The sequence below is a fragment of the Erpetoichthys calabaricus genome, chromosome 5 (assembly GCF_900747795.2).
Source record: "Erpetoichthys calabaricus chromosome 5, fErpCal1.3, whole genome shotgun sequence".
Classification (NCBI taxonomy): domain Eukaryota; kingdom Metazoa; phylum Chordata; class Cladistia; order Polypteriformes; family Polypteridae; genus Erpetoichthys; species Erpetoichthys calabaricus.
Genome location: NC_041398.2, coordinates 185,635,565 through 185,663,175, shown reverse-complemented (window position 1 = coordinate 185,663,175; position 27,611 = coordinate 185,635,565). Strand labels below are relative to the sequence as shown.

The window sequence follows — 27,611 nt, the reverse complement described above, 5'->3', positions numbered from 1 at the left end:
TGCTGAGCATCAAGCAAATCACAGCGGTCGATGGCGTGACAAAGAACACCATAATAGGAAGAATAACAACAGCACCATCTGATGAGCATCAAGTGCAGGATACGGAATGCAAGAATGGCAAAGTCAAGGAAATCCATGTTACTGGTGGTCGGCAAGTAACTACTGGAGCTAGACCATGGTTCTTGCTCTTGTTCAAAAGCTTATGACTTCATACATTCTAAAATTTTTTAAAAATTCAGGTAGCAACAATCTCGGCAAGCTGACCTGCACTTGTGGGATTAATAAATCAAAGTAATCTGCAAATTAAGTCACATTGCAGAAAGAAAAATGATCAGTCATATCTGCTGTGCATCAAGAAAATTAAAGATGCAGATGAAATGATGAATACCATAAAAAGAAGAAGAAGACTACCGCCAAGTGATGCGAGTCAAATGTGGGATATAGAATTCAAGAAAGACAAAGATTGAGACATGCATGCGACAGGGAGGCGCTGTTTCTCTAGTTAATATATAAAATTCAATATCAGGAAATAATAATTTAAGTTTAAAAACTTGGCTTCTCCGTTTATTGTGTCATGTGTCACATTATGAAAATCACAAAATAAATGCATTCCTTATTTATGGTTGAACAAGCGTAACTATTTCATAAGTATTGATTTTTTTCTTTCGTTCAACTGAGGTAGAGTCATGCTTATTACAATTACACATCTCTTTTCTCTACCGCTTTCAAGTGACATCAGCCAAAATTACACAATATTTAAATTATGACAGGTCGAACAGAAAATTCATTATTGCTCCACTTCAACAAAGGTATCTCTGTCTTTAGAAGTGTCGCAAGTTACTAAGTGGAAAAATGTTCACTCACCAAGTAAAACCGTTTTTTATTGTATACACATTCATTAAATTCTAATATATCATATCAACCATCCATCCATCCATTTTCCAACCCGCTGAATCCGAACACAGGGTCACGGGGGTCTGCTGGAGCCAATCCCAGCCAACACAGGGCACAAGGCAGGGAACCAATCCCAGGCAGGGTGCCAACCCACCGCAGTCATATCAACCAAGCTCTGACTAATTAATCAAGTGCAAGAATTTAGATTCTGGTTATATAATTTTTTTCTCAATCTATCCCAAAACTGACAGCACAGATGGATGTCACATTTTATTTTAACATAAGACAAGTTCAACCCAGTCAAAACAACTTAGAATTACCAATCACAAATAAAGAAGGTTTGCAAGAATTCCACCAAATGTAATTGAGACACAAGAAAATATACAATGCTTTATTGACTTTGGATTCTACAGTGCTACATACAAACAGCAGTAACATAAAAAAACACAACTACGTTTTGAGTTCTACATGTAGCTTCTGCCATCATCCACAGTCACAACTGAAAACATGCTGACGTTAAGAAGAATCAACTTTTTTTTTCAAGCTGGTTAAGACATCAAGCGATGGATGAATCTCCAGGTGCGCTTTCTCAATAACACTCGATATTCGAGTCACACAATTATCGTATGCAAATACAGCAAAGTCTAGCATTGAAAGATCGTGGTAGCTAGCCTTCTACAATTATATGACTAGGAGAATCAGAAAATCGACACCACAAGAAGATAAAAGAAACTCTAAATGAAAACATAACTTGAACAAACAAAGGTAACTGAACCATTTTTTTCATATAAAGTTACATTTTTCACTAAAGCTATAAGTAAAAAGGGAGCACTGATAACGGTTTAAAACTATGAATCATATTTTCTGTGTAGAAAAATCCATTGATAATGTAGCCATTCAAATATGTTTAGCTGACTATTAGTAAGACTATTACTCAAAAAATCATGTTTAGTATTCAGAATTTCACTGAAAAGTAAAACACTGTGAGCAGAAATGATCTGAGCGACGATCTGTAGTTTTCGAACAAAATACAAATCCTAGAATAGTGATACCAAAGAGTTTCAGGATTTGGCAGCAACCTTACCCTCCGGCGATAGTAAACAGGAAGTCATACAGAATTGAGTTACACCTGTCTGACACACAAGGGGTGCGCACCGAGCCACTCACACATTCCTTCGCCGGACCTAGTAAGGGAACCTGGGAAACACCTGTGCCGCCCATTGATTCTGGTAATATAAAGTGACTTAACGCGGCTCCCAAACTGGCCTCCTGCTCTGTGTTGTTAATCACACCTGTACAGCACAGGTGAACATCTTTCACTCACTTTAACGCCACCAACTAAAGTTACAGTGTAACCAAACTCACCTTCGGCGATAACTCGCTTGATTCGTAGCTTCATCTCACCCATCTCCACTGTTTGCCCCACAAAATCATTTTGATCTCGGCTTGCAGCTCCAGCGGTGCCGGGCCCCGCCAGGAAGTCAAGAGCCGATTGGAACAATGACATGGCTCTCTGTCGGGACGGACAAAGTTGATCCGTGCGCTACTGGTTCTTTCCCTCTTTATTTTGTGATAAAGCTCTCTTCCCCTCAAGCAGGCGCTCTGCTACTGCGGCGGACGTGAGAGCACTGTTGCCTCGGTTTCCAGTCACCAGTCCGCAGCCTCCATCTTCCGTGCACTTCCGGGACAGGCTGACGTGGATGTGACGTCACACACTGCGCCACAATGAAAGCACGCGGTCGACGATAGACAGACTGTACGAGAATAGTGTTATAGTCTGAATATATTGTATTTTACCCCCCTTCAAACTGTAAATATTCACGTCAGTGTAATTTGATCTCTTTAGATACATGGGTAAATAGCCCATATTTGAATTTGGCTGTAAGTATATTTTAGATAGCTTAATTATTCTTAAATGAAAACGGTTTCAAATTGTAAACTACAAATTAAATCCTCTTCAATTAGCGTGCTTATAATGGCTGGCTTGAGACGGTGTGTTATGTGCAGGACCATTAAAAAGATCGAGTAAATAATATCACGTCGGACACTTTCATGAGAAAGTGACAAAAGAAGATTTCCGGGTCAGTTGCTACTAACAGTTTTTTTTTCATTGGGGAATTGAATGTAAGTGAAGTCTTCGTGCGCTCCGAATATTGTTAGAATATTCGCCTCTTTTCGATCCAGTGACTTGGAATCAAACCTCGCATTCGTTTCTTGTGTATGGGGAGTTTGCGCGTTCTTTTCGTGCCTATGTGTGTTTTTCTCACACATCCACATAGAAGTGCAGGTTAGGTTGATTTTATTGACTTAGTGTTTGTGAATGGATTTTGAAACAGACTTGTGTCATCTGCAGGGTTGTTAACCTGCCTGCCCAGTGCAGATGGGGTTAGACCCAGGGCACGCTCACCATGAATTGGATTGAGCAGGTTTAAGAACGTCATATTAGTTTTTATTTGGAAGCTGACAGTCACTATTCATGTTTAATACTTCATTTTCGAATTAGAGTGCTTTAGAACAGTACTTCTCAAACTATGTTCTTTCAAGACCCCCAACCCAAAACAAAGATCCTCACGGACCCCAGACCCCTTTAATAAAAATTCTTTGGGAGTGGCAGTCAGTCTGGGGTACCTCTTAGTGTAAAACTAATTCCATCCAAATAGGGCTTTAAACACATTGATTAACTTTTCAACTGAGACAAAGCACTGCCTTTAGCAAACTAAAGGGCACTATCCTCCACAAAAAAGAGGAGGAACCACAGGAAAGAAAAGAAGAATACAGTACTATACTAGAAAAAGTTAAAGGGTAGTTGTTCTAGCCTTCTAACATCTCAAGGTTCTTATATCCATCAAGACTTATCAATTTCAGCTCCTAGAACTTTCAGATCAGTTTATTCTGTAGGCCCCCAGGGGCTGCAGGGCCAGAGTTTGAGAAGTATTGCTTCAAAAACAATTTACACAAAATAAACATTTGCATCTATTTACCTAAAATTGACAATAGGCATACAGAGGATCACTTTTGTATTGAGACTAAGCTCTGCTTATACAAAACTGGGCACTTTTTCTCCATGAAAGAGTGTGGGAACCACAGTAAAGAAAAGGGGGCAATAGTAGCAAAGGAGATTAAAGAGTAGTTGTTACAGACTTCTAGGAACTCGTGTTCTTCACATCCATCAAGACTTATCACTTTCTTCTCCTAGATTGTTCCTATCAAACAACATTTTCTGGGCCTACTGTTTGAGAAGCACTGCTTTAGAAAACAATATACACTTAACAAAGATTTGCATATATTTACCTAAAAGTGACTATTGGCATACAAATGATTTAGTAAAAGTGTCGGTACTGGTGTCTGGTGCAGATTTTTTTTCCATTCATCTAATACCTTAGCAATTACTTTAGCTTGTTTCTTTTGTCTTTTTCAATGTCCACCAATTCACTAATTCTATTTTATTACTGCTATCCAACAGTTCCCAAGAGAATTGATGCCAATAATTTCCTGGTCGCTTTCATTTTGAAGTTTACACATTAAACTTACAGTATGTCTGCACTGAATTTTGTTCAGGTAATCTGTTTTTTTCTCAAATATTTAAAACAACATGCTAGGTTAATTACAATAGTTACTCTTCACTGGCCCTGCTGTCAGTGTGGATGTGTAACTGAGTGTTCCCTGAAAATGAGTGGTTATTCATCTAAAGCTGGGTCTTGCTGAATGCCCAATGCTGTCAGAATTGACTGCTGATATTGGATTCAGTTGTTTCAGAAAATGGATCAATGTATATTTTTAGCATTTTAAACCATCTTATCAACACTGCACATTTTCCATGTTTTCTTTATGTCTGTCTGTAGCATATTATTAGGTAAGTAACTAGATCTATACTTTTCCACTTCCTTCCTTTATTCTTGTTTGATTGAAACTGCCCATTGGCTCCTTTTCCTTCATGGTTCCCTTATTCGGTAGTCACATATAGAAGTGGTAATTTTTAGCGGCACATTCAGCCTAGTTGTTGACCTAATCCTTTTATCAAGTTTTGATTTTGTTAAGTTGTTAGAGGGATAGTGACATCCCACACCATATTATGTAATCAAAGTTATTATACGTAAAAGTTATTCTTACTTATATTATGCACGTTATTTTTATTTTTTGTAAAGAACAAAACACAGTAAAAATACAATCCAATCCAAAAAACCATGAAACTCAACACTTACTCCCCACTTAACTCAGAGGGCTACATGACAGGAAACCCCAATCTAAAGTGCTTCTTTATATATAATAAGAACATACAAATCTTTTTGACATTTGTTTTTTCACCTCCTAGGATTGTACCCTTGGTATGGTGGGGGTCTTGTGTGCCTCAGGGATCCTTAGAACCATGTTTGTTGAAGATGAATATTCCTGAAAGGGTTACCATTAGTTTAAGAGGAGGGTTCCACAAAAACAAACAAAATCTGTCAATGACCTTGAAGTCTTCTGTCTGGTTTAAATTAGAGAGTGCATTACCTAGACTAGGAATTCTGAGACTTATTATTGGAGTCAGGACCTGGAGTGGCCAGTAGCACCTGGTGACCAGGGCACCTTCATAGCCAGGTCAGGCTCGGTCTGAAAACAAATGTGTGATAGACTGAAACTGATGACGGCTAGTTGCAGTTTTACTAGATCAACAGGCAAGAGGGCGATGACACCATACATAGTAAATCTTGACAATAGATAGTGACTTTTGGGACGTGGAATCTAACTTTTCTGGTTGCTCTTTGGGCATGGCATGTATCATGCAGTAGGTTGAAAAGTACTGAATAGATATAGCTGAACTTATCTCTGCTAGCTCATTGGGTCTGGAACCAGCTGACTTCTTAGTCAAGGCTGGTCTCACTCCTTCCATCCAGTTACCCTGGGCAGGTGTTGTATACCTGACATTTGTTGCAGTGGATGACAGGGTTGCCTGAATGCAACCTTGAGTTGCAGAAAGGTAAACTGAATATTTTTGCATGTATGTACCAAACAACTATTTCAGTGTATTTGGGTGCTCAAAAGAGTTCCATCTGCAGACTCTGTAGTTCTCCTGGGAAATTTCAACTATGTAAATAATGATGGTGATACCTGGAGGGGCGTAATTGGGAGGAACAACTTGCTATATCTGTACCAGAGTGGTGGATTGCTTTTTGATGTGCTAGTCTTACATTTTTTTAATGAACACTATATTTGAATACAAGGGTGCTCTTAAGTGTCATCTAGTCTAGTCATGTGTTCGATATCCTATGATAAAAAGAGGTACTGAGTTGTCAGTTCATCTCTTTTTTGTGATGAACTGGCTCAGAAAGTGATTGTGAGCATTTTCAAGAAACCACTAACGAATATCACTGTTGGGAGAAGTTCAGCTCCAGAACAGCATCTCCTGTATATCAGGAGATTTGAAGGACATAAAGACTGAATGGACCTTGTTGAGACCTAATAGTAGAGAGAGCTGCAGGGAGCTGTGGCCAGGAGTTTGTTGCTGCTTGTCACAGAGGCAACCCCAAAGTCACAGATGGATATCATTGCTAAGGAAAGCTGTCAACTTCAAGACAGAGATCCTGCATATATTGTTAGTAATAGGGTCTCTAGACATGAGTGAAAGATATTGGCAGACCAAAAATTCATTAGTTTTAGTAGCGAGCAAATTGAAAAACTGTGCATGGGTGGATTGTGGTGAGTGGTATGTTCTCTTCAGATAAGGAATGATCAGCTGCCGCAAGAGGAGGATATCAGGTACCTTGGGTGTAGTTCACAAGTGCAGCAGTGGCAGTTATGTGTAGGTTGCTCCAAATAGCTTAGCTTGGTGAAGAGGAGGTTTGGCCGTACCCACTGGAGGTGTATAAAGCATTGCCCAGGATATGTTGATAGAATTATACCTCTCTTCTAGTAATGAGAATATATCTGAGAAGTCCCTAGAAGGTACTGAAAGAAATTGCTGATTGAATTGGATCTCTTGGACAGCCCACCTCATCATGTCATCACAAACCCCATCAGGAAAGGTGGAATGAAAATGATGACAATGATTTGCCCTTCTTTTATTCTAGTCCTTGATTACAAAGTTGTCATTCTTTGTTTATTTTTAGTTGATGTTCTTTTACTTCTTTAAAGGGTGTGATCACTTTTTCAATGTTATGTTATACTATTTACTTGTGTTTTATATTTTGAAATTATACCCTGCATTTTCCAAGAAAGCATCAACTCTATTCATGTCTGTTATTCTGTTTTGCATTATCTGATATTTAACAAAGACTTCCTCAACTACTATACTGATAATTTTATAGAATCATACTACAATACTAATTTTGGGTCCATAAGTTTAAGGTCTATTTTTTAACTTACTTTTTCTTTTATGTCTGTTTCACTCTTTCCCTTTTTACTTTCAGGCCTTCTTCCTCCTTCAACAGTGTTATGTTGCCTGTTTCTTATTTTTACCACATTCATTTCATTATCTTGATCCATCTGTTTTATTTTTTTTTTTGCCTTCTTTTCCTTAGACTTGCCTTGGTTATCAGTCTTTGGCATGATTATTAACATTAACCATTATAAATCTTCATTTTTTGACCTCTTAACTTTATTCACATTATGTCTTTTAAAAAATATTTTTAAACAATACCCCCTTTTTAATATATACTGTATACAGAGAGGGAGAGAGCCTCTGGCATCTCCGCTAGTGTCTTCTGGTGAGGTGAAGGGCCATTAGCTGGAAGCCAACTCTCATTAATGTTTTGCTCACTTGAAACTTCTCTTGGTAGTGGGACAGTGGATATCTTCCTAGCACCCCTTTCTGCTGGACTCAGAATCTAATTAGTACATTCATAAGTTCAATGTTCAATGATGCCCATTTCTTGTCTCCACACCATGCATTTAATCATCTTCAAATCTATCTGTTTTATTTAGTTCCTGTTTTCTTTTCCTTAGACTTGCCTTGGTTCTTTCTTTGCTTCCTGGTGGTGGGGCAATGGCAGTAGCATCTCCATGCCACCCCCCGCCTCTGGCTTCAGGATCTATATCTCATAATGTTATCCCCACTCCTTGGCCATCGCAAAAGACTCTTTAGCTCTGCTTATGAAATATAACCACAGTTCTCACAACTGTGTGTTCTCCAGCTCTTTTCTTTTTAGCCACAGACAGAAACTTGCTTCCTCTGCTGCCTCAGCCAGAACTGTCATGGTCTAACTTAGGTTTGCTCCTGTCACTCAGACTACTCAATAGACTGTGACAAGTTTAAGTAATTTTGGTGGAAAGCTGCTGATACAAGTCTATTCTTGTGGACCAGACATTTTCAGGAACAACAATTGTTTGTTTCTCTCTCCACATGTTGGCCCATCTCCCAGTTTGACAAAGCTGATTAATCATTTTTGTAGGAGAGGGTAACCTTTGATTGCCTCCATTCTGCTTATCTCTAGAATCTATACTAGATGCATAGAACTTGACCATGCTGTCACCTATGATGATCTTGTGACAGAGCAGACTGTCTGTGACAGAAACTTGCATTTGAATCATCGCAGGTGGTGCACGTCACATAGCCAGCAATAGAGAGTACTTCCGGTGCCAGGGCATGGCCTGTAGGAAGCACTTTTGGGTCATATGGGAGCTCCACAAAGTAGGCATCACAGATATCTGCAGCACCATTCCCACCATGCCTTCTATCTATCTATCTTCTATCTATCTATCTATCTATCTATCTATCTATCTATCTATCTATCTATCTATCTATCTATCTATCTATCTATCTATCTATCTATCTATCTTTCCACATACAGTAATTCATAGGTAGACTGAAGCAGAAAATCAGGCTAAGTAAAGTCAAAGAAGTTTTATACAGTTTACCTCCTAATCCAAAAGTATATTCTTTTTTTTTTTTTTTTTTTTTGGCGTCTTCTGAAATAAAATTAAAATATTTCCTTGGATCTTTTTCATCTCGGAAGGGAACAGCTGTTACAGCTGTAATATACTGTATTTATTGATGTACTCTGTACACTTAAAAAATGCATTGCATTTGTAAGGACTCTTGCATAGGAATAAGCAAGTCAACATCAGATAATCTCTGCTATCTCACACCAACTGTGTCATCTTCACTGGCTTCCTTCCAGATATACAGAGTTATATCTAATGCTCTACTGCAATTGCAAAAAACACAACTTCCATAAAGAAAATAAAAAGTAGTGAATAGAAATTCTTAATCCCATTACCTACAGCAAATTAATTCAAACTGGGGCAGGTAAAAAACAGTTGGTTCTTGAAGATGCCCGTCTTTGTAACCTAAACTGTTCTAATGCAGCTGAAGTGTAAATCAGCAAGGATGTGTTGCCTATTCAGAGTTACAGTTGCCCAGTGTTTCAAATTGACTGTCTTATCGGCACATACAGTATGTACTAATTTGTGTCCCAGCTACTACCAGTGGTTTTACATCATGTTGGGAAAAGATATTTGTCCCACCTGGTTTTCTTTCCTGCAGTGTTTCAAATTTATAAAAAATAAATGCTATAAATTACATTAGATAAAGGGTGCACTGAGTGAAAGAATAGTACAAGAATGTGAACCCATATTACAGAAAGAATGTTAAACACTAGAGCAAGTACATTATAAGCAAATGCCTTGCTTTTGCTCAAAATATTTTTTAACAAATCAAGTCAGGTAAGGTTGGGGAGCATGCACTGGTACTGCACGTTGCCACACCCACCACACAACGAAACAGCTCAGGATCCTGGTTGGCAACCCCCCAGGCAGACAAGTGTCAACAACAACAACATTTGTTTATATAGCACATTTTCATACAAATAATGTAGCTCAAAGTGCTTTACATGATGAAAAAAAGAGAAAAAAAAGACAAAGTAAGAATTAAAATAAGACAACACTAATTAACATAGAATAAGATTAAGGTCCGATGGCCAGGGAGGACAGAAAAAACAAAAAAAACTCCAGATGGCTGGAGGAAAAAAAATAAAATCTGCAGGGGTACCAGACCATGAGACCGCCCAGCCCCCTCTGGGCAGACCTTGTCGAGAGGTTTACTTACCTTGGCAGCAATATTCATGTCTCTTGTGACTCTTCCTATGAAGTCATTAAATGGTTTGGGAGATCATGGAGGGTCATGAGGTTGCTGGAAAGGGGTGTGTGGCGCTCCCGATATCTACTGTATGCAAAAGGATGAAGGTCCAAGTCTTTAAAGTCCTGATGCTTCCTGTCTTGCTATATAGTTGCAAGACATGGACGCTATCCAGTGACCTGAAACAAAGACTGGACTCCTTTGGTACTGTGTCTCTGCAGAGAATCCTTGGGTACCGATGGTTTGACTTTGTGTCAAATGAGTGGTTGCTCACAGAGTCCTGAATGAGGCACATTAGCTGCATTGTGAGGGAACATCAATACAGCACTATGGCCATGTGGTGTGATTTCCCCAAGGGTGATCCAGCTCTCAGCATCCTCATTTTCAGGAACCAAACAGCTGCATCAGGCCAAGGGGATGCCCATGTAACACCTGGCTACAGCAGATAGATGGTCATTTCCGTGTATTATAAACAGACTGTTTTAAAATTCTGCAGTACAATGGTTAGCACTGCTCCGGAAGTCTATCTTTGGATCCCCACCTAAACACTACCCGTGTTTGTATGTTCTTCTCATGTCTTTGTTGAGTCTTCTTCTGGGCTGTCTTCTCACAGATATGCATTTATGTTGATACTTGTCTAATAGACCATTGTCTGACTGTTTGAGTACTGTAATGCACTGTTGCTCTCAGAGAGTGCATGAGTGATGCAAATCAGACAGGGACACAGCCATAAAATAAGAAACACAGATCGGGCAGTGTCGTAAAGGTGAAAGTTCTGCACATTCACATGCAAATTGCTCAGGCAGTGTGCACATGTGGATCAGGCAGTGACATACCCACCCAACCCTACATAAATATGGTTTTGATTTAATAGAACTTCAATGAGATGGAGGAACAGCAGCTCCACTGCATGTCAACCTAAAGGTCAGACACTAAGATGACTTCTCTTTCTGCTTTCTTTGCTTTACTATTTTGTTTTTAATTATTTTTTTTATACTTGGTGGCACCAGGTCAGTTTTCAGCTGTTACTGTTTTAGAGTGTCCAGTTTCATCTTAGCTAGTTAAAAATATCTTCGGTTTTCTATAAAACATCACTGTGTAAACAAATTAATACTCCATGCTCAATATGTTTGGAATGTGATTTTTGAAAGTATAAAATGAAATAATGTATGACAAGCATTGGATAGAAACTGCAGAAGCTGTGATAGCCTTGGTGTTACAGTCATTCCAAACCCATTAACAGCTGTGTGTGGTGAGCTCCCACATGGGCTTAAAGTGGAGAAGGACAAATTGATTGTAATTGCCTATATCACACTACTAGCATGTAGACTTATTTTGCTCAACCCACCTTGTATAAGTCGGTGGGTAATTGATGTTATATGCTATCTGAAATTTGAAAAAATCAAATTCTCGGTTTCAGGATCTGTTCAAAACTTTCTTAAAATATGGCAAGATCTAATATATATTTTTTTTGAATAAGCATTTGCATCATAGAAATCTTATTCTCCCTTCTTTGTTGTTTATTATTATTATTATTATTATTTGCCTATGCTGTTGGCTGTCCACTCTTTCTCTTGAATTCTGTTTTGTTTCTTTTTGACACTTTCTTATTTTGACTTTCTGATTTATTTTTTTCATCTTTTTTTTCTTTTTCTAGTTTGACTATGATGTAATTTGTTGTATACGTTCAACTGAATTGTATGGAATGTCAGTTTCTTCAAATAAAATTAAAAAATTATAAATTAAAAGCAAGTTTAATTTTAAATACATTTGAAGTCAGTTATTTCAAAATGAAATACAGAAGTAAAATAAACTGACAGCAGCAGCTGAAATGAGTTTCCCAAGCATTATATTTGAGTACACTCTCTTGTGATGGGGCACAACTGTACAGGAGGACCTAGAAGGAGAGCTGCTACTTCTCCTAACATTGATATGGGTTTCTGGCATAGCTTACTGGGACAATACCCGGGTACGGACACAGGCACAGGATGGTGGAATTATGTTTCTCACCTGGTTAGGAGAAACTGGAGATTCTCCAGGAAGTGTTGGGACAGTGGTCATATACATACATATGGTATCCTGGTCAATCCAGCTTGTCTTGCTGCCAACATAACTCTCACCAGTAAAGGCGAAGTGAAATGAATGAATGAACTTCACATTTGTTTCACTAATGTGTCCATTGAATGGTCTTTAGATCTTTATAGTGTAATAAATGTAAGTGGTATTGATATTTTGTGGCAGCACATTTCAGGCATCACAGCTCCAAAATACCAAGTTCAAAGCCCACATGCTCACTTTCCCTGTATAAGGTTTCTTTATTTAGTCATGTTTAAACAAGAAAACATGAAATTTGCCTTCTCAGTTGCATCTAATAACAGACAAAATTAAATAAAACAGACAAATAGAAAAAAGAAAGGTTAAGGTAAGGCAGTTAGATAATACATATTTACACCAAAAAAAAGGTTACAAGATATATATCAAAACCTTAATCATTATCTCTGATATTTCTTATTGAAAAGTCATATAGCACTAGGAAGAAAGGAGTTTCTGGAGCGATTTGTGTGGGTTTTCAAAGTGACTATCCTTCCTGATTTACTGAACTTTAGTTCTACATGTAATGGATGACTGTCATCAGTTGAGATGATTTCAAATTTCTTTTTAACATTGCCCTCTGAAACACACAAGTCAAATCATCTACATCAGCCTCAATAACTGTAGCTGCATACTTCATAATCTGCTGGAGCTTTTTTGAGTTTTGGTTTGTCAGACTATTAAACCAGGCAATGAAACTGAAAGTGATCACAGACTGGATCATACTGCAATAAAAGGACATCCTTGTCTACTTTAAATAGTTTGAGTTTATGGAGGAGAAAAATACTCCTGCTACCCCCCATATTTCAAACACCTGGTTAGTTTGACTGTTGAGTTTAAATTGGCCTGGTGCAAGTCAGTGAATGTGTTTGGAGATGGACTGGTGCCATGCCTATGGTTGATAACTGCATGCTTGAGGCAAGCATGATAGTCTGTGGCTCAATGCAGCCCTCAACTAGAAAATGTGAGATTAGTAATTCAGTGGATTGCTTATTTCAGTTCAGGGTTTCAGAGGTCAGACCCTTTCACTGGTGCATTTGGCTGAATTGAATGCTTTTATTAATCTGTATCAAATTTTGATAGAAGAATTAGCATTAACAAGATAAAATATTTACAAAGTGTAATGAAATTGATATTTGTTTCCTTCTTAAGAACCTTGTGATGGTTTACACTATAAAGAGATCTATGTAAAATAAAGATTTATTGATTCATTAATAAACAAAATAATAACGGTCAAGCTCTGCGCTGCTGCCTCACTATTCCAGCCTCTTGGACTGGAATCCAGCTCGTGGTGGTGATCATTGTGGATTTTGCACGTTCTCTCATTGTATGCATGGGGTTTTCCGCGGTTTTCTCGCATTAAATTTTCAGTCGCTTACAGCAAATTTGTACATGTATGCCTTATTGATTATGATTAATTAGAAATAAATTGCTCCATAGCTGTCTGTTAGCTAAGATCCTGATTTAAAGTTATTAGGCCAATTGTGGGATAACGATCCTCAGGAAACCCTTGTAAAACTGCTGAGAAAATGTTTTAAATCGCAAAACAAAATCGGTATGTCGCACGTAGCCATGGCACATTGCGGAGTCTGTAGTGGTTGGTAACTTCTTTCTTCAGCAGTTTTTCTGCGCAGTCGCTTAATCAGATTGACGGGTCAGCTAGGCACATTCGCTGACATGCGTATTGTGAACCTTAGTGATTATCACGTGGCCATAACACATGTCACGTGACGGACAACCCACGACTCAGCGGAATGGTGGCTTGAAAGTTAGTGCCCCTTTTTATTATTTATAACAGACATATTGTAATATGCCTACAGTTAATACAGACAACGGCGGCATTTGATGAGCCTCAAGCAGGAAAGAACTGCGAAAGTATGAACTATCATAACTGGCGCTGCGGAGGAGCCACGATCCCGGAGGATGAGGGATCGGTTTCTCAGGCTTTCTTATGTCCGCAGGTAAGATGAGTGGAGAACAAGAAGGGAGGGAATTGTGTATATAGACATGGGCCTTAAAAGCCATGGTGTGTTTTGTTTTTGGTCACACGGATTGATATTTTGTCTTAACGCACAACGTGTGCATTCGTGAGTGAAGAATTAACTGTAAACATGTGGCATCAACGAGATTTCTCCATTCATTCTGGAAACATGGTGATCACTTAGTTCATGTCCACGTGCGTTGCCTGCAACACGATTTGGCATGCAGCTTCTGCAGAATCAATGCCCTGATTGGGACAGTATTATTTTGTGCAATTGTGCAGAATTTCCACAGAATATCGTTACGAACTAATTTCTCCTTTGAACAGCGTAGATTGTTTTGATACGTAGCCTTGCGTCTTTTGTTGCTTTTCCAGTTGATCAGTTCCAGCTATTCATAAAGTTCATATGTGGTGGATGGACATTTTCCTTTTATTTCCTTTATTGTATATACAGTAGAATTAATACTACCTTTGTCTCTTACGGAGTCATTAAACTAAGAAGCAGATTGATCGAATATTAGAATGATTTGTAGATTTTGTATTTTTTAGAGTCTTTCTCCTGTAATTTATGTCATGGGGAAAAAGTACATTTTAACTAAGAATCCCTAAACCCTGGCCGTGTTTTGACATTCTTATGTCAAGATATTTAAACTTTAAGAATACTTTTCTTTTATATTAACACAAATGCTTCATTAAAATCAAAAATTCATAATAATAGTAATTAGCATTACTTTTTAAAATTACTACTTATCTTATGAATGGAAAAGTTTGTTTTTGAAATATTACATCAGCAAATACTACATTCAGTTAAGTTAAAGAAACATTAAATTATATATTTTAAGACTGCATATTTAAGGCACCTCTAGTACAATTAAAACGACTTATAAACATCACAATTTAAATACATTAAAATTATAAATTTACCCCAAGAAAGATAAAAAAAAAAAAACACTAGGATTCTACATTGACAAACATCCATCCATCAGTTTAAACTTGTCAGGAGGGTGAACCTGATACAGCATCAGTCAGTAAGAAAATCAAGGTGGGTACAAGTGTGGGGCCAAAAGAGACATCAAAATTCACAAGCTCACATTTCTAGTCACAGAAGGTATGTGGTAGCCAAAACCCCAGTCAAGTTACCCTTCTTCCAGAGAAAAAGAAGTGGGCACTTTATACACTAAACTGTAGATCCAAAACATTGGGCATTGTATTGGTCTGATGAATCCTGTTTCCTGCTTATTTATACTGAAAGGAAGACAATTTTATCTTTTGTGTGGTGGGCTTCCCAATTATCGAATCACTTCAGGTTTTAGTTGAGTATTTCTGATGCTAGGTTAAACAAGCTTTTTGAGTAGAGATTCACCGTCACCTGAGTTGCAGCAAATATCTGGCACATTGGACATGGTTTAGCTTTCCAGCGTGATGATTTAGCAACTTGTTTGGTCCATTACATAATATATTTTAGCTGCTATCAGACTAAATGAGGACCCAGTTGGTAATGGAGTAAGTACACCAATTAAAGTCTCCACTTATTGTGTCAAAAATTAATTTGATTAGACTTTTGAATATGCTCCCTTTTATTGGTTTTTCACCACATCTTCAAGTTTTAAATGCTTTGTTTCATGTTATTATTTATAATGATGTACAACTTGTTCAGAAACATCAGTTGTATTCATGTGCGATTAACAAATTTATAACCATTAACTTTTTTTTCTTTGATTCTTTTGTTAATTATTTTGTTGAATTACTTATTGTGTGGAAGTTTAAATGTTCTTAGTTGCTCATTAACATAATCTGTATTTTGTGTGTAAATTGTATACAGTTTTGTAAGCTTTTTGTTTGTATGACACAAATGCATTCCAAATGCACTTTTCCACCAGATGACGAAAAATGTTTTTGTAGTATTTCTTTTGTTGTCTCTGCATAATGGGTTAGAAAGTCCAGTCTTGATCCACACAATTTTTGACACCCATCATGCTATTGTAGTCGACCACAGCACACAGATTTGTAACCTGCTTGTTGCACTTTGCTTGTACAGTGACTGTAGCTGCATTATGTACTGTGCTAAGAAGACAAACATCTTTCTTGTCCTAGCATTTCAGCACAAGAACTTTACCCTTTTGCCAAGCTACTAGCGCACCTTGCTGTTATTTAGGAAGCACTGTTCCATATGCGTCAGTCTTTGCAGCAAGATGTCAAATAGCTCTGGTGAAGTATGAAAATTGTCCATGGTTACACAGTAACATTGATCCAGCAGATCTTATATTAAAGTTGGCACTGATGATGTAACAATGCTGTACTGATGCTGTACTGATGCTGTACTGATGCTGTACTGATTGTTTTTCAGATCATACATTGACCCTTTCCCTATGTACAGAACCGAATTCTAAATGTATCTTGTTTTAGATTCACAAAGCTCATAAAGCTTTATGCCAAATCTTGCCCGTTTTGATGCGTTGTACTGTATCCATGACAATCTACCCTTATTAGCCATCAGACTTTCATCAATGCTGATATTATGGTCCAGAATGTAAACGCTCCAAAGTTTTGATACATTGGCCTAGTATATCTTCCAAATTTTCTTCAGTTTGGGTGCTGGATGGTTATTCTCATCAAAGTCTTCTTTCTTGGTAAAGTGCAGATATTTCATAATTAGTGAAAACCTACACTCACATAATTTCTCCAAAGAATTTTCAGCACTGACAGACTTTTACAGTCTGAGTGATTCTTGGTTCTAACACTCGGGCAAGACGCATCTGTACAGTTCCTTGAGTGACACTTGGGACTAACATTTTTAGCACGGTTTTTGCAGCCCAAGTAACACTCAGGTCTAACACTTAAGGAGGTTAATATACACCACCATGCACACATTTTAATGTTATTTTAACATTATCTGTCATAAATTAATTTAATAAAATTTACCACCTGTAAATGTAAGATGTTAAAACTGTAATGTGAATGTGATGGGCCAATTTCCAGTTGCTCAGTAGATTTTAAAATTTCAGAGCATTTACAAAAGTGGAAACAAACTTCTAAAATTGTAATATGAAATAGAAATCATTTGGTTTCAATTTTTGATTCACATGTGTTGAATCTTAAAAATGTTACCAGTTTGCTTTGTCAATCAATAATAGAATTGCACATATTAGATAAGATTTAATTAAACATAGAGAGTGTCTCATTATAGTACAAAACTAGCTCAGAATCAAATGCAACCTTTTTTCTTCCGAATCAGATCTACGATTGGTTTTTAAAATATCATTATTCCTTTTATATCACAATAAATGCATTTATGCCAGAGGTTGTAGGTTTGATTATTAGCTGGCTTAAACATGAGACCAAGTTGCTTGTGTTATTATTATCATCTATTAGTTGCTATGTAATGTAGTGCCGGTTCATACCAAAAAACGTTTTTATGATATGGATTTTTCTTATACCGCAACACCGGTTTAAATAGCCTAAACAATGTTCGGAACGTGGCACAGCGGGGAACTGTTTAAGGGGGGACCTTTTTCACTGCTGCACCGCTGAAGACGCATGCAATGGAATACATGCATTAGTGGAGGTATTGAACGGTGAAAATGGACAGATAACATTCTGAAACTGAAGCTGTACAATAAAGTTGAACATGAAGACACAGAAGAACTTTTGCCAAATAAAGGAACTGTGTCTGTTGTCTGGAGATACTTTGGTTTTAAAAGGTCGGATGTGGACCATTATTTTCAAATGTGTGAATACTGTTTCTATACTACTGGATAATACTGCAAGCCAAGTTGTACTTGTTTTATTTTATTTTTTTTTTCCAATACTGTGTAATGTACCTGGGTACGGTGTAATAGTGTGACGACATGTTAAATTTATTCTCGACATTTTCACTTTAATCTCAACGCTTATGACGAGAATAAAGTCTACATGTTGACTTTATTCTTGACATTTCTACTTTATTCTCACCGTTTATGTCGAGATTAAAGTCGACATGTTGGCTTTATTCTCGTAATTTGTCATTAAAGTAGAACATCGTAAACTAAACTTCAACTTAAAATAAATATTTAATTTACTAGATTTTCTCAAACCCCATCATAAGATATGTAGCACATTAAATGCTTTGTGTTAAGTGTTCCCCAAGCCATTTTAATCACTACGTGCTTCTTAAACTGACTTCCTCTTGCACTAAGAGGAGGCGCAGGCAGCAATCACCACACAGAATACATTAATTTCATGATATTCCTGCTCCCTGAACATTTAGAATGCCAAGATAAATACTTGATATCATTTTCATGATGAAATGCATTAAAGCATGTATTAATTATGTGGGGGCACGGTGGCGTGGAGGGTGCACTGCTGCATCGCAGCAAAGGGGTCCAGGGTGTTCCCTGCCTTGAATTTGCATGTTTTTCTGGTGGGTTTACTCAGCGTGCTTCAGTTTTTTTCAAAGTCATATAGGATGTTGGGTTTTGTTATGCTATATTGACCCTGCTAGTGTATGTATTGCTTATATTCACCTTGCGATGTGCTGGCGCCCTGTTCAGGATTTGTTCCTGCCTCGCACACACAATGTTTGCTGGGATGGGTGCAACTGTGAATGGATGGCATAATTAAACATGTATAACGAAGATTTTTTTAAAGTTCTGAACACTCCGTGGTCTAAGTTTATAATTAGTTTTAATTTCACAAAGACATTTATCGTGTGGTGATTGGTTCTGTGGAGAAAGAAAAAGGAAGGATAGGAACTGGGGGTTTTGTACGTCAGACAGAGACAGCACGCATGCAATAAAGAAAGCCCACTCAGAAGAACATCCATTGAATTCTGTGTTCATGGCTCCGACCACCAGATCACTAACCCAATAGTTACCTAATATTTAAGTTAAACCTGTGCGATACCCATTCATACATCCAGTTTTTTAGAGCCTCATCACACCTGCCATAAAGTTCTCTACACTGAACTTACACCTGGGAACCCCTTACTGCGAGGGAGCATCTCTACCATGCATGTTTAATACCTGCTTTAATGCATTTCATCCTGAAAATTTATCTTAGCATTCTACATTTTCAGAGAGTAGGAATATCATGAAGTGAATGTATTCTGTGCAGCGATTGCTGCCTGCACCTCCTCTTAGTGCAAGAGGAAGTCAGTTTAAGAAGCGCGTAGCGATTAACAACTGGGTCAGGGAACACTTAACACAAAGCATTTAATGTCCTACATTAACTTATGATGGGGTTTGAGAAAATCTAGTAAATTAAACATTGATTTTAGGATGAAGTTTAGTTTACAACATTCTAGTTTAATGACAAAATAAACTATGAGAATAAAGTGGAAATGTCGACTTTAATCTCGACATAAACGGCGAGATTAAAGTCAACATGCCGACTTTATTCTCGACATATAGTTTTGTTTTCTTCTTCACTGTGTCCATATTTTTTTTTCTTCACCGTCGCCCTAATACGCGTCCGTAGGGCTTTACCACAAAGAGCATTATAAATGTAAGTTGCAGTTTTATTATTTATGTATATAGCTTAGCTTGAAGCAAGGTCCATTTTAATGCAGTTTGCCTTAATGATGGTTCAGTTTGTAAAGATGCCATCACCAAGTTGCACTTGTTTTATTTTATTTTAATTTGGTGAATACTGTGTAATGCACCTGGGCTTGAAATCTTGAAAGTAATTGTATTATTACTGGAAATTGCAGTATTATTTATTTTGTTATTATTTATTAGTTTAAATATCATGCAGTTTAATGATGGTAAAGTTGTTTAAAAAGTCGCTTTAACTTGTCAGTGGACAGAGCTTGTCAACATTAACAACGTGTAGTTGGTTTACAAAAAATATTTGCTGTTTATTCCTTTTCTAAGACATGTTCAGTGCAGTAAAACTTTTGACAAGCACCTCTGGATATTTTACTAAGTCTAAATGCCTCTTTGGATGGTTGAAAATAATGTTGTCAAAATTTTAGTTTAAGTTGTTTGCAAACTTTGTTCAATAAAAAAGCTCTATATTTTGACTGCATCTGTCATGCAATGTGATTCCTTCTCTTCATTAGTGCCACCCCCCTGAAAACTATCACTTTATGGGGCCATGCAAACCTGTATTTATACTTGTGTGCACATTAAAAAATTTTTTGTACACTGTACAATTCTCATACCAGTAGAATAGGTTATTCTTAGCCAGTAATTGCAGTGGAAAATGTGGTTAACATCCACTCATGCATGGGAAAAAAATACTGTCTAATACCATGAAACTGGTATAATTTTGAAAAATACCGTGGCATAGAATTTTGGTCATACCAGCCCGGCACTAATGTGATGTCTGTAAGTTAATAATTAATACTTATTTTGTTGGGTTTCTCTGTCTTGCAGCAAAAACTTTAATATGTTGGTTAGACAGATTAAAAACAGGCATTCTGCTCTAATACAGTGGAACCTCGGTTCAGAAACGTCTCGGAATACGTACAAATCGGTTTATGACCAAAAAGTTCGCCAAACTTTTGCCTCGGTTCACGACCACACACTCGGTATATGAACAAGCCAGGTTCCCTTTCGGTTTGTACATGTTCAGTCTCTCCCTGTGCATTTCCTATGTAGCGAGCAAGAGAGAGAGAGCGCGACACACACACACACAAGAGAGACACACACACACACAGGCAGCGAGAGAGAGAGACACACACACACGCAGTGCGAGAGAGAGATGCACACACAGGCAGTGCGAGAGAGAGATGCACACACACAGGCAGTGCAAGAGAGAGAGAGTGAGAGAGAGACACACACACACACACACACACAGAAGCAGTGCGCGAGAGAGAGCTGGACGCATAAGGTAGGAAGGCAGTTAAAGAATGCACTGGGCTTGATTTTGTTTTCACTTCTGTTTACAGCGATCGGTTTGTAGCGTGCATTGTTGCAATGTTACTTTTCATGGTGGTTTATTAAATTACGGATTTTTTCAAATGTTCATTTTTTTCCCTGTGCTTAAAACTCATTAAAAAAAAAAAAGTGTTTTTAGCCAGCAGTTGGTAGCGCTATAGTGCGAACTATTGCAGTGTTAGTTGTCTCTGTTGTTCAAGGTTTTCTCAGTGTTATTCAATGTTTTTACATTTAGTTTACTAATATGCTGTGCATTCTATGGTTTAATTAACTATATTTGTGCTTAAAAACTTAAAAAATATATATATTTACATAGAGTTCATATGGTCTGGAATGGATTAATTGTATTTACATACATTCCTATGGGGGAAATTGCTTCGGTTCACGACCAAATCGGTTTACGACCAAAGTTTTGGAACGAATTATGGTCGTGAACCGAGGTTCCACTGTATAATGGTTTGACTTAATATGCTTACAAATCGGCTTTCCAAGTCTATATTACATGTGATGGTGCCAGATATTCACAAATGAAAAGTACTGACATCCAAAATGCTCATTATACTGTAACCCTGAATAATCACTGACACATGAATGAAGATTTGCATCTGTTTTATATAACTTAAGAAGACATTAAATAATTAACAAAATATAGCAGTGTTCAAATTTATACTATTCTTAACAACAACAACAACATTTATTTTATATAGCACATTTTCATACAAATAATGTAGCTCGATGGCCAGGGAGGACAGAAAAAAAAAAAAAAAAACACGGCTAGAGAGAAAAAAAAAAATCTGTAGGGGTTCCAGACCATGAGACCGCCTAGCCCCCTCTGGGTATTCTACCTAACATAAATGACCTTAATCAGTCCTCATTGTATTCTGGGTTCTCATAGAAGAATTTGATGATGATGGTCATATGGACTTCTGGCCTTTAATCCATCAATGTAAGGACATCACGGTGCTTTGATTAGGTGGTGGTGGCACAGATCGCCACCACAGAAAACCAAAAAAAGAACCGCAGAGAAAGTAAGGGTTAGTACGGATTACGGAGCCAGCATGAATAATAATGATAATTAATTGAATATACAGAGCATCAGGATTTAACTAAGATGAAGCTATGAGAAAGCCATGTTAAAGTAATGTGTTTTCAGCAGTGTTTTAAAGTGATCCACTGTATTAGCCTGGTGAATTCCTATTGGCAAGTTGTTCCAGATTTTAGGTGCATAACAGCAGAAGGCTGCCTCACCACTTCTTTTAAGTTTAGCTCTTGGAATTCTAAGTAGACACTCATTTGAAGATCTAAGGTTACGATTTGGAGTGTAAGGTGTAAGACATTCCGAAATATAAGATGGAGCGAGATTATTTAAGGCTTTGTAAAGTAGTATTTTAAAGTCAATTCTAAATGACACAGGTAACCAGTGTAGTGACATCAAAACTGGGGTGATGTGCTCGGATTTTCGTTTCCAAGTTAAGATTCTAGCAGCTGCATTCTGCACTAGTTGCAATCGATTGATCTCTTTTTTGGGTAGTCCTGAGAGGAGTGCGTTACAGTAATCTAGCTGACTGAAAACAAAAGCGTGAACTAATTTTTCAGCATCTTGCAATGTTATAAGAGTTCTAACTTTTGCAATATTTCTTAAGTGAAAAAATGCTGTCCTAGTAATCTGATTAATATGTGATTTAAAATTCAGGTCAGAGTCAATGGTTACCCCTAAATTCTTTACCTCCGTCTTGACTTTTAATCCTAATGCATCATGTTTATTTCTAATAATCTCATTATATCCATTATTTCCAATCACTAAAATTTCTGTTTTCTCTTTATTTAGTTTGAGAAAATTAATACTCATTCATTCGGAAACACAAGTGAGACATTGTGTCAGTGAATCAAGAGTGTCGGGGTCATCGGGTGCTATTGATAAATACAGCTGTGTGTCATCAGCATAGCTGTGGTAGCTCACGTTATGCCTTGAGATAATCTGACCTAACAGATGCATGTAAATCGAAAAGAGCAGCAGACCCAGGATAGAGCCTTGTGGAACACCATATAGAATATCATGTGTCATGTGAAATGCCCCTTAATCGCAGAGCTGCACTTTAAAGAATATTGTGGCGTTTCTGCAAAAAGTAGTGTCAGGCTATTAATGTCCCAATTTTTTTTTTTTTTTTTTTTTAACAAGAAGTCACATTGAAAAAGCAGACATCAAACGCTTTCAGTTCTCCACCTTTGATTAATGCTCTATTAACAAGGAATAGCTCTTTTCCTGTGCCTATGATAAAGTAGAGAGTATCTGATATAAATGGGGCTTTTTTAATTAATGTAATCACTTTTTTGGTTGTAGAACTTAAAACTTATTTTCTATCGTTATTTCATCAACAACAGACAAATGAAAAATGTATTCCAAAGCATCATTAAGTCACGTGTAATGAAAAGAAGGAAGGTGCTATTTACATTTTGGTTCTTAATTTTATTTTTTGCAGCACTTAAAATTTTGACTTTTATGTTCATAAATTATTCAGTAGTTGACATTGGCAGATGGAGAGTGCTTTGAAATCAAACAGTGGATTCAGATGCTTCTCTGCTTAGAAATACTGAGGCATTTTTTTTGCTTTCTGCAGTATGTTTATACTTTGTGTCTTTCAGGCGTCTGCTGACAATATGGAACTTACATTTAAAAGTAATGTGCAGTGCAGTACAAGTTCAATTGAATCTAAATGGCAGCTTGCTGAGGCCCAGCAAACGTTATGCAATCTTGGATTGCATAATTGTGAATCAGATGAGCAAGAACGAGCAACTGCCCAAGTGGGTTCTTCTGAGCTGAACCAAACAGTAGAGGAATGGAGACAAAAAGAGAATATGTTGAGATGGGAAGGAAAATCAAGTTCACCTACGAGTGAAATGTTATTCAAGGAAGTGTTCAATAAGGTAAGAATTCTCTTCACTGCTGAAATGAAAGTGGAGGTATATTTTTAGATGGTTAATTTTTGACTAGTGTTTAATAAGCTGTAATAAAGGCGCTATATATGCGCCTGACCCAACACAGACTGACACCAGAAGGACGTATAAAAAACAGTAAAGATTTATTTTTCTTCACCTGTGGGGCACGTCTTCCCCGTGTCCCACAGGCAGTACACAGTCCCAAAAGCACAACCAAAACAAAAAGCACACTACAGTAATCCCTCGCTACTTCGCGGTTCACTTTTCGCGGATTCACGACTTCGCAGGTTTTTAAATACAAGTGATTGCCCGCCTATCGCGGAAGTTATGTTTCAGACCATTCAGCAACAGGAGAAAATCCGCGATATAGAAAGACCATATAAATAAACATTTTTATAGTTTAAGCCTTAAAATACCCATCCCACATGCTTTAAACACATGTAAACTTATAAAACACACTTTGTTAACACATATGATATGTGGATGTCGGGCTAAGGATATGAGTAACATCTCACTATTATAAAACATTTTAACTTCACGCAAGACAAGACAGTGAGACAGGAAAATTGGTGATGTACAGGCTTTTAAATTATTGACAGGCAGAGCGACAAGCAGCACAAAGCCAGCACAAAGTCCACTTCTCCTTAGCGTTCATTCAGCTCCCCACCCCCTTGACAATGCGAACTGCGCCTCCGGGGAGGGGGGTTTGAGCAAACGTGCGTTCAGCCCTCACACAAGCACACACACACTCCTCCTTCTTCCGAACGCGCAGAGCGACAAGCAGGCATTTTGGCAGAAGCAGCACAAAGTCCATTTCTGCTCAGCGTGAGTTCAGCTGCCCCCCTTCACAAAGCGAGTGCAGACACATTGATGTCTGATCGCTGCGTGCAGTGTGCAGTGTTGGTCTGCGATGTTTAAGAATGTAGAAAGTGTTTAAGAGCATAGGAAGTGTTTATAAGAGTGTGGGAAAGGTTAACAAGAGAGTGAGAAAGGTTTATAAGAGTGTGGGAAGGGTTTATAAAGCCTTAAAATATGTATAAATAATAAAATAAATATAGGTCGCTACTTCGGGGATTTTCACCTATCGCGGGGGGCTCTGGAACGTAACCCCCGCGATAGGTGAGGGATTACTGTACTCTTTGCATCACCACTCCTCCCGGCAAGCGTTGTCCTCCTCCTCCCGACTCAGTCTGCCAGAGTGGTGGCTGCTGACCCCTTTCATAGTTCACCTGGAAGTGCTTCAGGTACTTGACCACCTGCCTCCGATTGCACCTCCGGGTGTGGCTAAACAACGGCCTAGACGGGCCCAGGAACCCCTCCAGCGCCTCCTGGTGGCCACCCCAGATCCCAACAGGGCTGTGGAGAACTCCATCTCCCATGGAGCCGTGAGGCACCACAGTCACCCAGGGGGGCTGCCACCAAGTGGTCTGGGGGAGGTAGAGGTACTACAAAGCCCATGCTTGCTCCCCTGAACATATAGAGAATGTGCATCCCGGCCATCCATCACAAAGCATACCAAATATGTAATTGAAACAGTGGTTTTAACAATAAGGTTGTAGTATAGGAACTTCCAGATTTACATTTAGACTGGATATAGATTCATTTTGTATTGCAGAATGCATATTTATTTATTATATCCTGAAATTATGGCAAAACTGTAATTGACAAAATGGAGTGTAGGTGAATGTAATAATGTCAGACCCCTTCTTCTACATGGACACCAAGTAGGATGTAATAGTTTTTGCATTTTATAATGATCAAAGATGTGACATGGAAATTCAAAGCATGTTTGTATCTTGTGATCATGTATCATGAAATGATTGTAGGCTGACTTGCTGTACTGCTGGCTTTTTAATTTACATAGTCATGTTTGGTTTTCTCTTTTCTGTCTTCATTGTGCCAAAAAATGAAATATCCAGTTTTTTGTGCTTTTTAAATCACTATTAATTAGTCACAAGGGTAAACATTTGAACGCATTACACATTTGCTGATTGAGAAATCTATAAAACATAAAATTGAATTAAGAACATGTGTTTGAACTGATAGTATTGGAAAAAAGTACAACTAATTTTACAATTGAAAGTTCACCCTGTTTGTGTTTTGAAACTGTTTTCTTTAACATAATGTTCCATCCCTATGGTCTAATAACTAGAAAAACAGTTGAAATCTATGATGTACACTACCACAGGAAAGTTATAGAACACCTCCAATTTGCCATTTTTAATTGGAATTTAATTCAAGTCCATTGAATATCATGAAATACTACAAAAGTAAATGGTAGACATCCAAAGGTAAAAAACAAAAAAATGTTTAAGTTGCTATAAAAGAAAATAGTACATTTTTCAGTTATACAAAAAAGGTATTTTTCAAGGGACAAAGAATAGGTTAACATCTTGCCTCTTTACTGCAGAAATGGGTGTTAATTAAGCCTTGAAAGTTGAAACAAACAGTTCCTACAAGTATCCCAATGCGTTATTTGGACAATATAATGTTGTATGTTGCTATCATAATAAGATAAAACAGCAACTAACAAAGGAAGACAGGCAGTCCGTTATAACCCTAGAAAGTGTTTGTCTCTCCCTTAAAGAAATTACAAAGAAAGGTTCCAGGATCCCTTTGATGTTGTAGGAAATTGTACTCGCTGACACCTTGCCTTTCTTGCCAGTTTCTCTGTAGTTCTCCATATTTCTATTCTGGAGGAAAGACTTACGCTTTTAAGTGTTATAATGGTCTGTCAGTCTGTCTTCCTTTGTTAATTGCCTTTTTCACTTTATAATAGCAGTATACAATGTAATATTGTTTAAATGATCCTTCGGAGTGTGTAGCAACATGGCTTGTTTCAACACTGCTTTCATACAGACAGAGGGTTTGTAAGTAATCAACAAAAGTTTTAACACCTGTAGCAATTGTTTATATCAACTTTAAAATCTTAATTAACTTCCATTGCTGCATTACAATTACATTGTTTTTCAGTTTTTATTAACCTAAACTTTTTTAACCTCTGGCAGTTTACCACTTACAGGTCAGGTTGGGGAGCTTGCACTGGTACAGTGCGTTGCTGCACCCACCACATGACGAGACAGCTTGGGATCCTGGTTGGCCACCCCCTCAGGCAGACACGCGGCCCAGTCCTACTTCCAGAAATGACCCTCTATCTGCCACAGCCAGGTGTTACATAGGCGTTCCCTTGGCCTGGTCCAGCCACTCAGGTCCTCAATAATGAGGATCCTGCAAGCCGGATCACCCTCAGGGAATCGTGCCGCATGGCCGTAGTGCCGGAACTGACGCTCACTCAATGCAGGTAATGTGTCTTACTGAGGACTCCATGAGCAACCGTTCATTTAATACAAAGTCAAACCAGTGGTACTCAAGGATTCTCCGAAGAGACACAATACCAAAGGAGTCTTGTCTTCATCTCAGATCACTGGATAGCGTCCATGCCTCACAACCTTATAACTGTATAGAACGACTACATGTATACTGGACCCCATCCCCACCACATTTCTTAAATCCTGCCTTCATGCCATAATCCCGATAGTTTCAACAATAATAAATACATCTCTTGACACCGGCTTTGTTCCAGCCACTTTTAAAATCGCCTCTGTAACCCCAATATTAAAGTTTGGTCTTGATGTGGGTAGTCTTAACAGTTTTCAGCCCATCTCTCACTTACCTTTTCTGCCAAAACTTCTTAAGGAAGTTGTAGCCTATCATCTCGCCAGTTACTTAACTACTAATAATTTGATGGAACCCTTTCAGTCTGGTTTCAGAGCACAGCACAGCTATGAAACTGCCC

General features: G+C 37.9%; 2 protein-coding genes across 3 annotated transcripts in view; one reads left to right on the top strand and one right to left on the bottom strand.

Moving 5' to 3' along the window:
* The window catches only part of gak (cyclin G associated kinase), a 155,030-nt gene extending 152,430 nt beyond the window's left edge, over positions 1–2,600 (bottom strand). Inside the window, exon 1 of one of the 2 annotated variants that reach the window (XM_051928074.1) lies at positions 2,260–2,600. In XM_051928074.1, coding sequence (XP_051784034.1) covers positions 2,260–2,401 — 142 coding nt within the window. In that variant the 5' untranslated portion in view covers positions 2,402–2,600. The remainder of the gene's footprint in view (positions 1–2,259) is intronic. The other variant, XM_051928075.1, reaches the window with a different exon arrangement.
* Positions 2,601–13,748: 11,148 nt separating this feature from the next.
* The window catches only part of cdc37l1 (cell division cycle 37-like 1), an 81,176-nt gene continuing 67,313 nt past the window's right edge, over positions 13,749–27,611 (top strand). Inside the window, exons 1-2 of the mRNA XM_028802303.2 lie at positions 13,749–14,001; positions 23,522–23,803. Of these exons, the coding sequence (XP_028658136.1) occupies positions 13,918–14,001; positions 23,522–23,803 (366 nt within the window). The 5' untranslated portion in view covers positions 13,749–13,917. The remainder of the gene's footprint in view (positions 14,002–23,521; positions 23,804–27,611) is intronic.